Here is a 12,925-nt window from a genome sequence, read left to right as displayed (position 1 = left end):
AAAGTAAAGCTCTCCATGTCCAGCCATGATGTCTTATATATGTCCATCCCGAGAAGCTGCAGCAGTGTGAACTAATATCATGCTGACTACCACATTGAAGAGTCAAGGCAAATCGGAGAGGGGTACTGAACAGCAGGGTGTTCTTCAGAAAGCCCTGGGTCCAAAGGGCCTCGGAGTCACTGAAGCTGCACATGTACCCAATTGTCTTTCTTAGGCATACACTGGAGTAAGTACCTTGTCAATGCCACCTCTGTTTCTTTTGGGGGAAAAGAGTTGGACTTCTTCAAAAGGGGGGGACTATCACAAAGACAAAATGATGAGTGCCATAGCCTAGAAAAGAACTCTGAAATTAAGGGGTTTGATAATGTAAATGTGTCCTAGAACTAATGAACTAAAGACTATCAAATCTAATAAACATAACTGAAACAAACTTCAGAAGAGAAAAGATGAAAGAGGACCAAGTAGTCTGTGGGGGGGAAAAAAAGGAAAAAAAAAAAACTGCTAGGAGAGACAACAAGAGTTAATGGGCTGGGCTGGGCTGGCTGTGAGTGACTACAAAATAAGCAATGAAAGGAGCTGTGAATAACAAAGGAGGCAAGTAATTTTGACTGATGTAACTGCATGACATATTTGCCTGCAGGACACCCACACTGGTGGATTCACAGAGACACAGGACACAAAACTCCCTGTCCCAGATGAGACACTCTTCCCTGAATGCTGGACTGTGTGGAACAATGTTTGCTATTCCAGAAATAATTGAAAAGTTATTTCATATGCTTAATGAAGTGAAAGTAAAAGACACAAGAGAGCTGGTTGCTTAATATCAACGTGACATTGATTAAGCAGATGGAATTAAGAAGACAGGACTAACACCTTGACCTACAAAAATAATGTAATTTAAAACAAGCACTAAACGGGAAAAAGTGTAAAGAGAAACGAGGAAATACTGTTTTAAAAGTAACATTTCATATAGTTCCAATAAATAAAATAAGGAAGAGGAAATTAGTTAGTGTTTTTTCAATGGACAAAGAAGAACTGGATAAAGATTATGCTTTAAATGGTCCTTAAATACCTAGAGAACTGCAATCAGAATATGGAAGGACAAAAAGGATGAAAAACCAGAAAAAATTATTGTGGCTATGAGGTACTGAGAGTAGTTCATATCTGGTAAGATGACTCGCATAACTTGAACACTAACGTTACTCACAGGCAGCCCGGATTCAAGAGGACCAGAGAATCCAGGATCAGCTCCTAGGCCAAAAGAATCTCAAGATACTGTTCTAACAGTGAGCTAGAGATATTCCACTTCACATCAGATTTTCCTTTCTGACCCTAGGAGGAATAAGCTTTAATAGCCTTCTTTTCAATAAGCCCTGGAAAAGATATACTCCATCTCACTGCTTAAATCCTAGCTTTTTCATCTTTATGCAGTACTGTCAGTTTTGCCCTTTATTTTCACTGATTTTACATTATTTTGGGGAAATTAATTTCTGTAGAAACAAAGACTTAGATTTGCAAGTCAAGATCCTCAAACTAAGACAATTTGATAAGAGCAGCTTTCAACAGTATCTGAACAGTTAGAGACAAACAGCAACCTGAAAGAGGTCCACATAAACTAATGCAAATGTGAGGATTTAAGGCAAAAAAACAATATATAAAGACTAACTATTGAAATAGCATACATGTGACACATTTCATCACATATTTTCAGAACACAAATGAAAAATTCCTCTCCAATGAGACTGAACTGTTTGCACACTTTCTTAATATTGTTTCATGTAAACCAGCATAATTTAAAAACAAATGTTTAACTGAGTTCTAAAAGTTACAATGTCTACTATACTATAGCTTCGGAGAATTTTTAAAAAGCAGTATTTCATGGGAAGGAATACTTCTATGATACTATAAAACTGTCTATTTTGTTTCTACATCAAAAAGTAGTTTTACACTTACTAAAATATGGTTATACATGATCTGCATCCAGAGAAAACCTTAATGACCTTCTCAGAGGGACTCATATCCAGAGGGCAGCCATGAAGTTAATATAGCAAAAGTTCTTTAGTTCTTGTTACGGAAAATTTTACATGGCCCCCCTTCTAAAGCAAAAGCCGTATCAGCCATTATATTTGCTATTTGAGATCTGAGGTCAACAATTCCTTTTTATCAGCTCACAGTTTATCAGATTTATGGCCTTTTTTTCTGTTCACACACTACCATGTAGACTTTTTCCTGTTTTGCAATACTTCTGAAAATATCATAAAAACAGTACTACATCAGCATGTCTTCTTACATCTCTTAAAAGCCATTGTATTTCAAGTATAATTATTCCATAGAAATTATTATAGGCTCAACTCTGCCATATATTTCATATATAAATAGGAACTCTGATGTTCTGTAATCGCACTCAGGTATTGTGAACGTATACAAGTACTCACAAATCACAGAAAGAGCACTATACAAATATCTACAACATAAGCTTATACTTTTCCTTTTCACTCTATTTTTCAGTTAAGCAAAGTATGAGATTTCAGAAAGACTCTATTTCTGTATACTTTGAAGTAGATAGGCTTTTCCTCATTATTTGAAAGAGAATAATAATCACTTTGGGAAACTCCAGCAAAAATAAGGGTTATACAAAGGTATTTAAATATAATATCCATATAACCTAATTTATGAAACTGACTTCTATAAAGCTATTCAGCTTCTCTTGGGATTTGCCCATAGCCCTGAGTAGTTAGTTTTAGATGCACACATACTCACAGAATATTATATAACATCTTCACGGTATGTATTTATCACTTAATACATAGATCACAGTCTCAGTTTGGAAACCAAACACAGTACTGTCAAAGCATAAGTGGCAGAGCTAACAATATGCTCCACATCAATTATACCTCTCAAGATCATAGTAAGCACCCTCAGAATAGGTACGGCACATCTTACGGGAGCGAAGTAATCTGATTGCATCTTCGCAAAACAGAGGATACATTGTGTGATCCTGGCTGCCAAAACATAAAGGGTGAACACAATGAAAAGCAACACAAAGATGAAATGAGGACAAAACAACATGAAAAACAAGCAATGTCAGCAACAGAACAAAAGACTGGAACAAAACTCAGCTGGAACTTTGGTGAATTTTGCAAAACTACTTTTAAAAATTAAGGTGTATTGGCCTGCAGCTAAGACTGTGAGAAAGGTATTACACTCCACTCCAGTTTTATCTACCATAACTTTCAACATAGCCATACATGTATGACATTCTGTATATGAAAAATCACAATATTAGCAGGTATTTGTGTTTGTTGATTTAAATCATTTTCTTTATTGACTTTTTAAAAGACATCAGAATGATGTAAATATACATCATCTTCATGGACTACCAATTACTTACTATCAGCAGTGAAAAAATATTTTTAAAGTGAAACATATGAAGAATTACCCAGTGTTTGTCTACACACTACAGTAAGAAAGTTAATGCTATTAACTCAACATCTCTAATTTTTCTACCACTATACACAGATTAATACAAACAGAAGTGGACATGTAGGTACATAGAAGTACATGCATTATCCACACAGAGTCACACAGAGGAAAACATATACCTTGCATCTCTGTAATGGTGATCTGTGGACTGGGTGTGCCGGGAACGAGGTAAAGTAACATAATGACTGAGTAGATGGCAGAAAGAAAAATACAAATGTGAGACAATAAGATGGAGAAGGAGTGATACACGTTACACAACAAGACATAAAAATCTGAGAATACAGGAACTACAAAGGCATTGTATAGAGCACTGAAATTATTAACAAAATTAGAAATCTGATATATAGTTCTAAAGGCAAAATTATCTAGATGATTCACACATTTATTCTGAGAAGCCAGTGGGAGACTATGGATCAAGCAGACAGCTAAAATCTGGGATTTTCTACATTATTTCAGCTAGGAGGAAAAAATGTGTAAACCTCTGTCTGAAAGCAATCTCAGGAAGTCAGATGGCCTGTTCCCTTCCTTAAAGGCAGTGTTAACTTCATTATGAAAAAAATCTTTGGCCAAGGGTTTATCTAGTCTGTCTGAAAGGCCACCACCACTGGGAAATCTGTCCCCACATAGCTAGCTCCAGAGCTTTCCCATTTCTGAGTCTGTTTTCCTAATATTGATCCTATTGTGACAAAAGATGAATTTAAATAAAAGCCTTGTTATTATTTAAATAATTAACAAAGACATACAACATCTGTAACAGAATGTGCCAAAAAACAAATGCACATATTTCAAAATAATAAACCCAAGATATTTATGTTTTGTCTGTATTTTGAAAATATGTCAAAATTTATATATTTTATATATACTTATATTTTTTTACAGCACTAGATATTTTCCAATTATCAAAACCAGAAGAATGTTATTTCTCTTTTAGTATAAATACATGCACACCGTACAGGAGAAATGGTCTTGAAAATAGTTTTTTTCTTCTGATTTACAAGGTATTATTAGAATGCAAAGGAGTCCCTGGTCTACAGCTCTTTTGCAGTTGGGTTATTTTAAAGGAATGTCTAATCACGAAAGTCCACACTCGGAGTGTAAACTGATTTCACAAGAAACATGGAAAATCTCATGTTTAGCCTCCACTTTTATTTCTCATATCTTAATTTGCTTATAATTAATGATTTTCTAGTAATCAAACACATTGTTACAGGTAACTATATTACCTACATTTACTATCTTTGCCTTTTTTGTATGTGGATAAAATGTATCATCAACTACATGTAAATAGTTCTTATAAGCATATTAGATTAATTATATATAGTACAAGAGATCTTTGCACCCACCTCTTATCAAATAAATGCAAAAGTACAGCCACAAATGTAAAAAGCTTCTCACCTAAGACCCAGATTAAGCTATTTAAACTTTGCAGTTTGTTACAAGAATGAGAAGCCGTACACAATTCAGCAGGGGTCCAATCTGACATGAAAATTTGAAGACGACACCCTAAGAAGGACTAACAATTCAGAAAAGAATCACAGAGCTACACTGCAGGCTGCAAAAAGTGTTAGAGTTCTTAAACTAATGCACAGACCTGAGTACCAAAAGCAGTCTGCCCATAACAGCCTGGCAGTCAGCATGCTGCCAAGAAGCATTATGAAATAATTCCATCATGTTCTTAAAATTTTCTTCAGAATATATGCACTCCCACAGGAAGAACAATCAAATAAAAATGTAGGAGTCCACCCCACAGCAGCTATGATGTGTGTGATGATGGCAGACAACTGCATACCAGCTTATTCTCATCACTACATGGTGACATTCCCAGGCTATATCCACATGAGTATGCCCTTAAATTATTTAGTTGCAATCCTGGAATTAACACCACAAAACTCTTGCAAATATTACATTAGTATTATAACCAACGAAGTGTTTCCAGTTGGTAGATGACATTTTAATGTTAACAATTCACTTTCACTTCCCCTTTTATCCCTCCAGTGAATTGTTAACAAGTTTTCTTGATAATCTTTCAAAAACATGACATCAATAAATACAGTATGTTCAAACAGTTTCTAAAGAGAAAAGTTTTATAAAAAACTAGAACTTCAAGCAGACCCGTGTGTTTCAGAACATGAACTTCATGGGAATGTAATTGCTATTTGCAAGCAGCTTAACTTACTGTCCGTAAGACTGTTCCCTTTGCTTACTTGTAAGTGAATGAAATACCATCAGTTAACATTCTGCTTAGGATTTGAGTCCTAACTACTTTTCAGATCCCCACTGAACTATTTTAAGTGCCTAACCTCTGGTACCAAGTTTTGCCCTAATAATTCTAGAAACTCAGAGCTCTAGCATTCTTGTCAAGTTCTGAGACTTTTACTTGTGAATGTAGAACCACAGAATCATAGAATCATTAGGGTGGAAAAAACCTCTAAGATCATCAAGTCCAGCCATCAACTTAAAACCACCATGGCGACTAAACCATGTACTGAAGCGCTACATCTACATGTTTTTTGAACATCTCCAGGGATGGTGAATCCACCACTTCCCTGGGCAGCCTGTTCCAGTGTTTGGTCACTCTTTCAGTAAAGAGATTTTTCCTAATGACCAACCTAAACCTCCTCTACACGACTTGAGGCCATTTCCTCTTGTCCTATCGCTTGCTACCTGGGAGAAGAGACTGACCCCCACCTCACTACAACACCTTTCAGGCAGTTGTAGAGAGTGATAAGGTCTCCCCCTCAGCCTCCTCTTCCTTCTTCCCCAGGCTAAACAGCCCCAGGGGTTTTTTTGGTGGTTTTTGGGTTTTGGGGGGTTTTTTGACTTTCACAGCATTTATATTTTGACAAGGTGGCTTGAAGATTATGTAAACATTAGGCTTGGTTCTCCATATGCAAAGACACAGGAAATTAAGAATTTCTTTCTGACAAGAAAAATATAAAACCAATAATTTAACTTTCTGTATTAGGTGCAACAATGCTTAATATATTTATTAATTCCTGAAAAAGATGATGAAGGCAGAAAATTTGCAAAAGATATAGGCGTTTTGGTTAATCATCACTAGGGGTAACTGAGTTATGGTGTGTGGGAATGTAAAGATGATGTCCATACTGTTTTTTCCATTAAACATTAATTATGTGGTGAAGTGCTTCCAGACTTAGTGGCCCCGTGGTAAGGGTGGGCAGTTGTTTTGTTTTTTTTTTTAATTCAAGAATTCCGAATCAAAGTAAGCTGGCATTTAGATACAGCCACTTATACAGTTTGATATGTTATAACTTTTAACAAGTTTAAAACATGCTTCCTCATCACCCAGAACTCTGCTTGATATATATAAAGAAGTGAGGTAAGCTTTAGCTTATACTTGACCTGATCCTCTGGCATTACTGGCTATTCATACCTTTCCTTTAGACCTCATGTTATCCACGCTATCTAATTCATAACAGATAATAACTCACTATAAAATGTTCTTATAAGTGCAACATAAAAAAAGAGATTATGTCTGAATTCATTAAGAAGAAAAATCAGTTCTCTACATGAATCAACACAGTAACTTATTAGAGTATAAGGCATTCATCATAAATCAAGAATATATAACCTAACATTTGTGCATTTTCATAATATCTCTAACTATATAACAATAATAATTAGAGATATTATTCATGTAAGCATGTGTCTCTTTGTCCAGAAATGGTTTCTGTTGAATTACAGTAATATTTTCCATAAAATATACATGGTTAGTAAAAAAGAAAGGAAAGGTGATTGCCATATCTGTATGGAAAAGAGACTGACGGACACCACAAAGGTCAAAATATGATAGTATTCACATTAGGAGGAAGCATATTTTTCTGCGCTTTATGTATTACAACATGCAGAGCAAAAGGCTTAAATGCCATCTACCTTCGGAGCATCCAGTCAACAGGCCACTACTTGTTTCTTTATTATTAATACTTTATGTATTTAGCTTAAAATAAATTCTTTATGTTTTTATAAATACGTTAACAACATAACACCAAAAATGCCTATGACATACCTAATTATCACTATCCAAAACTGAAACACACGCAACTTTCATTTGGCTAACAGCCAGTCTAAAACATTAAAATCATAATGTAGTAAAATCATTAAGCTTTGTATTGCCTAACTGCAAAAGAACTCCAGAAATGTTCCAGATCTGCATCTAAAATAAACATGTCTTTTGAGCTGTTCATGAAAATCATGATCTCAGATGCACATGTAGATGAGAATGCTCAGAAGACTGTGGAGACATGGACAAGGTTTAGATACAGCAGATTTTTACACACACACACACACGTCTCCACCCCCCCTACACACACCCCAGCATCAGGTGAAAACAGATTTCCACTATTCTGACAAGAAGATTCCAGACATCTAGGCAAACATGACAACTTTCCTTTTTTAAAGTGAACAGAAAACAAAGATTTAAAATTTTCTGATATCCCTCATCTTTTTCTCCATTTCCTTACACCTTCATAAAAATTCACTGAACCATCAGGGTAACAAAACAGAGATCAGTGTTTCAGTGACCAATTAGATTGCCTAACTGGAAGTACTTAGTATCCAGGATCAGGCTTGATGTACCAGAACAATCTCAGAAGCACTCTTGAAAACACACACACATACACAAAGTGCCTCACTTGAACCACCCATGGCATACCTTTCTGATCTTCTTACTGTGCAAGTGGAGTTTAACCTGTTCTTCACTGCCTGGGATATTTTATTCAACAGTAAAGATGAGGCATTAGAAGATAATTTATTCCTTTCAATTTTCATTCTTTGTGACCAAGTGCCCCAATTTGCTTAACATTCCAGCTTCCCTATTAGAGTGGGAATTTGATTCACAAGTATTTCTGTGGAAAGGATGAAGTATTGGGGTACTATTACATCCTGACAATCTTGTCCTTATTGGAATATCCATAAATATTTCTGAACCCAAAACAAGACTTTCTGTTCCACTGTTAGAGCCTGCATGAATCAAACTCAGTTGACACAAGAAACTTCTATCATCCTATTATTGTTTATCTCTTCTGATAGTCAGCATTTTCCAGAGTATTATCTGATTGTAATTCAATTAATGCATTGTATCATTGGCAACACTGCTATCCTCCATTTTTAGTAACGCTCTTTTACACTTTATCAAATGGAACTGCAAACTAAATGTATGACAAGTATGAAATTATCAAGACTGCTAAAAAATAATTTCTTTTTTTTTTACTGGTATGATTTGCCTTTAACCAAATACTCCCAAACTCTTCAAGTTACAATTTTCTGGAAATCTAGCAACATGAAAAAACCCAGGAATTAGCTTAATCAGACTGCAGAGTAAGAAATAGATGGGTCAATTCATAAGAAATTTAAGGGAAAAAGGACCGTTGAAAGTGGCAGAGGAGAAAAAGAGTCACTGAAAGTGGTAGAAGGGAAAAGAGAGAGGGCTGGCATATGAAATATAGGGTAAGTATCATGGGAAGGAATGAAGTAAAAAAACTGAGCCTGGGATCAAGCTAGGGCTGCAAGACTGAGTGCAGAATTGCTCAAGGGAAGAGGAGGCTGGAACAAATAGAATGATGTGGCTTCAAGGAAAAGGTGTGCTATGCTTTCTACTAGCAACTTTCTCATTCCAATGATGCTAAGCAACCGCTACAACTAGTTACTTTTTCCAAACAAATGAGGCCAATGATACAGTTCTAAAAGTTTAGATTCTTATCTGAACAAAGCAGGAGGTGATGTGCTCTGCGGTAGAATGTTTTCCACATTGCTTCATAAACACCTGGGAAGTAACACCTAAAAACTACATAGATAAAATGTGAAGTCAAGCTCTCAACCTTTAGAAAATGGCAAATGCCATTCAAGAATAAAACATTGCTTATACAGTTTCTTCTGCTACATTTCATAGAAAAGATTAACAGAATAGTTTTATTTAATATTTTAGGGTTTTTTTTTAAAGGAGAGAATGAATTTTCTTTACCCCCTGATAATTGTATGGACGCTTTTTGCCACATCAATTGTATAGAAATTCCTGTTTATCTCCTGGGACAAAATAATCCTAGAAATATTCTGATTGTAATTCACAGTTTGAAGACTTCAGCTGTGAAACAACAGGAATTATCAACAGAGCATTTGTGAACTGACACATATTCAATCAAGATGACTTTCAACAAGAAAATCAGTATCACATTATGACAGTGCTCCCCATAATGTATTTTAAGTTCCGATTCCGAAGGGCATAGCACTGAAGTCTTTTATCAGAACTGCATTATTTTTAACATGGGCCTTTTGTATGTGCATTTTATTTGGAGGAATGTATCCATGACTTTTTTTTTTTTTATTATTCAGCTCAAAGTTTCTGAATCATGAATCCTTACAGATGTAACAATGCTACAGCTGCAAGACTGCACATCTCTTGCCACATTCCTACTCCACCCCTCTGTTGGAGGTTACCTTCCTTCAGCAGATGCACAGAGGCACCAGGTGGGTGGTGCAGATAATTACAGTTTCACTGTCAATGTGACCACTATAAATAACAGCAACTAAAGAGAAAACAGTCTCCTCTCTGCCATCCTTGCTGCAAGACTAAAGCACGGCAGCGTGCTCAGACTGCAATCCCTTCGCCAGTTACATCCATTAGGGCTCATGAGTGAGAGCCCTGGGAGAGGAAATTGTATTTATCAGCATCACGAGTAACTGAAAACTGAATCTGTTAATGGAAAGTGTAAGACAGTCTTACTTATAGGAATCCCTACTAATACAATCTCTAGCATGTTTTTTACTTGCAATTGTAGATGTAGGTATACAAAATAATTAGGAAGTGCAATATACTATTAATGCACATAGTAAAATTTTGAAAGAAGAAAAAGAACTTAAAGAAACACTGAAATTATTGAGATTTAAGTCGATGCATACATTTTATAACGTAGCTATAAGCAAATTTTCAGCAATGCATTTCTTTTAGTTTACTGGGTATTTGAAAAAGCAAAGAAACAATGACATTGTATAACCACACATGGGGATGTACCCATATGACATGCACAACCAAGAATTGAAAATATTATCCCAGAATTTACACATTAAGCATTAGGTACCCTTTATACTCTACAATATCTTTGTATCTGTAATATACATTTAAGTGTTTGTACTGTAAAAAATTAACTAAATAATAAATGACTACTTATTTATATATTATCCAGCTGAGTATTTAATAAAGAACATGAAAAATAATTATCTGCTAAGTTTTCTGATTTTTACTATGGTGCAAAGTCTCAAAAAACTCTTTTTCTAGTTTGACCTAATCTGGCACCTAGCTATTAACAATGTTGGATTAGGAGCCTGCTACTTACAGATAAAGCAACTGCCAGTATAAGATGACTTTTAGAAATGTAGAAACTATATTGCTCTTGGCCACATTTAATTTTGTGTTAAATAATGGAAAATGGCATCTTATCTAACACACAGCAGACTCATGTAGTGAATTATTTTGGTCTTCCCTGGCTTGATTATATTTACCAGAATTTTGGCATGTATTTTGGCATTTACTTTAAGACGTTTTAAAAAAACTTTCAACAGCATGAAACAAACAAAGTGTTCAACAGAAAGTCTGTATTTAAGTGTGCGAATGAAACCACCTCTCAGTAATAGTGGCGTGATAGTCATGCTAGTCCCAGCATATCAAGATACCATCTTTGAAGTGATTTAATGATAAAGGAGAGTATTTCTTTAAATAATATGGCTATGACTACACCATTAGTTCAACACAGTAGATAAAACTTTTGTTGTTTAAAATGGAAACTGTGCAATAGTCCTGATGAAGGGATAGTGGACCCAAAACTTGCTTTTTCTCTCTTGTTCTCCTGTAAGTGCCTAGTAGAAAAACATTTATACTTTAGGAGTTTTCCCATACGTTTGCACTATATGACTATTTGAGTTAGGTGTTCTCTGAATGCTCTCACGTACTATATCTATGCTAAAATCACCACCAGTAATTTCATGCCTCAGGGAGAGCACATTTAGGATAAAGAATACAGTCAGATTAATAGTTGCTAAATAGTATCTAAGCTAGTTAGGGATGTGGGACTGAGTACAATTTCCTTACATTATCTTTGTGCTTGTTGTTAACTGCTGATACACCTTTCAGAAAGTAATACACAGATACACTTTGGTTGATGTCTTCTTTTTAGAACTACGCTAAGATTCTTGCATTGTTCCTTTAATTATTAATTATATTGCTAGCTTAAATATAAAACTGAGGTCAAATCTGGCTGTTTCCAACATTTTCTTGGCAGTTTACTTTCAGTTTCTGAAGGGAAGTAAATCTGCTTTAGGGAGTTTATTAAAAGGTTTACAAGGTTATCCCATTACAGATAATAGATCTTACGAAACTTGGGGCTGTATTAGGTCATAACCATCCATATTTCTTTCCATTACAAATTTAGGCTATTTCTTAAAAGGGGGTAGGTACTTCCAAAAAAACTCCTTGAATTTTGACAAAAATTGACTAGTACGTCCATATTAAATATATAGGTAACAAATTAATTTTGTTTCCCACTTTGAGTTGCCAGTATACACAGTATAATTCTGACATATTTGATAATACAGCAACAGATACAAATTTTAACTGTAACTTTACCCTGTGAACCAAAATCAGTATATGATTTAACAGCAACATTTGACATATTTAAAGGCTTGGTGTTCGAATTTTAAATTATCTCAAATTATATACCAAAAACTATGTCTTTCAGATTTTTTAAAAATAATTTGATTTTCACTTCTAACTGCATTCAGTTTTGAAGGAACGTTTACATTACCATTAGACTTGAGGTCATTAGACATTTTTGTATATGGTTTCAACTAACTCCTTAGTACCATATACCTTAGAGAACTTTATGTTGAATTATCTAGAAAAGGAAGGAAAGAATTTTCTTACTCATATTCTCAGTCATATTTTAACTTAGTAACAGAGCACGTCTACAAGAAGTTACTTTTTAAAGTTCCTTTTTTGCAAGCAGCTCCAAAGTATAAATGGACCATGGAAACAACACACCATCAGAGATGTAGGAAAGCAAAGTGTGATTTTTTTTTCAGAGGTAAGTGTGGAACAAAACAAAGCTGACAAGTAGAGAGATTATAAACCTATACAAAGGTTCCATTTTTCCACTTCTCCAAACTGCCTGCAGTTCCGGCAGTTTCCAGAATCAATACCATTAACGAGTTACTTTAGGGGCTTGTGTACACATCATTGTTTTTTGTTATGTAACACAGAGAGTATCACAAATATTCACTAACAAAATCTGAAGTCTAATAATCTTTCCATTCATAAAACCACTGTCAAACTAACAAAGAATATAAAACACAATAAATGTTTGGGAATAGACTTTTTCTAATCTCCTGAGTGTTGCCCAAAACCAATATGCTTCTGAAACTGTATGCTGCAATA

The 12,925-nt window shown here is 35.0% G+C and overlaps 1 protein-coding gene across 39 annotated transcripts in view; it reads right to left on the bottom strand.

The window, feature by feature from the left end:
- The window catches only part of RIMS2 (regulating synaptic membrane exocytosis 2), a 478,829-nt gene that overhangs the window by 148,463 nt on the left and 317,441 nt on the right, over window positions 1-12,925 (bottom strand). For 13 of the 39 annotated variants that reach the window (XM_086465566.1, XM_086465578.1, XM_086465574.1 and 10 more), the window contains one exon: window positions 3,603-3,668. The exons of the other annotated variants lie outside the window; for them this stretch is intronic. In XM_086465566.1, coding sequence (XP_086321692.1) covers window positions 3,603-3,668 — 66 coding nt within the window. The remainder of the gene's footprint in view (window positions 1-3,602; window positions 3,669-12,925) is intronic. 39 annotated transcript variants of the gene reach the window in all.

The sequence above is a fragment of the Leptosomus discolor genome, chromosome 5, assembly GCF_034619465.1.
Source record: "Leptosomus discolor isolate bLepDis1 chromosome 5, bLepDis1.hap2, whole genome shotgun sequence".
Taxonomy (NCBI): Eukaryota; Metazoa; Chordata; class Aves; order Leptosomiformes; family Leptosomidae; genus Leptosomus; species Leptosomus discolor.
This window is presented reverse-complemented; position numbering and strand designations above follow the sequence as displayed.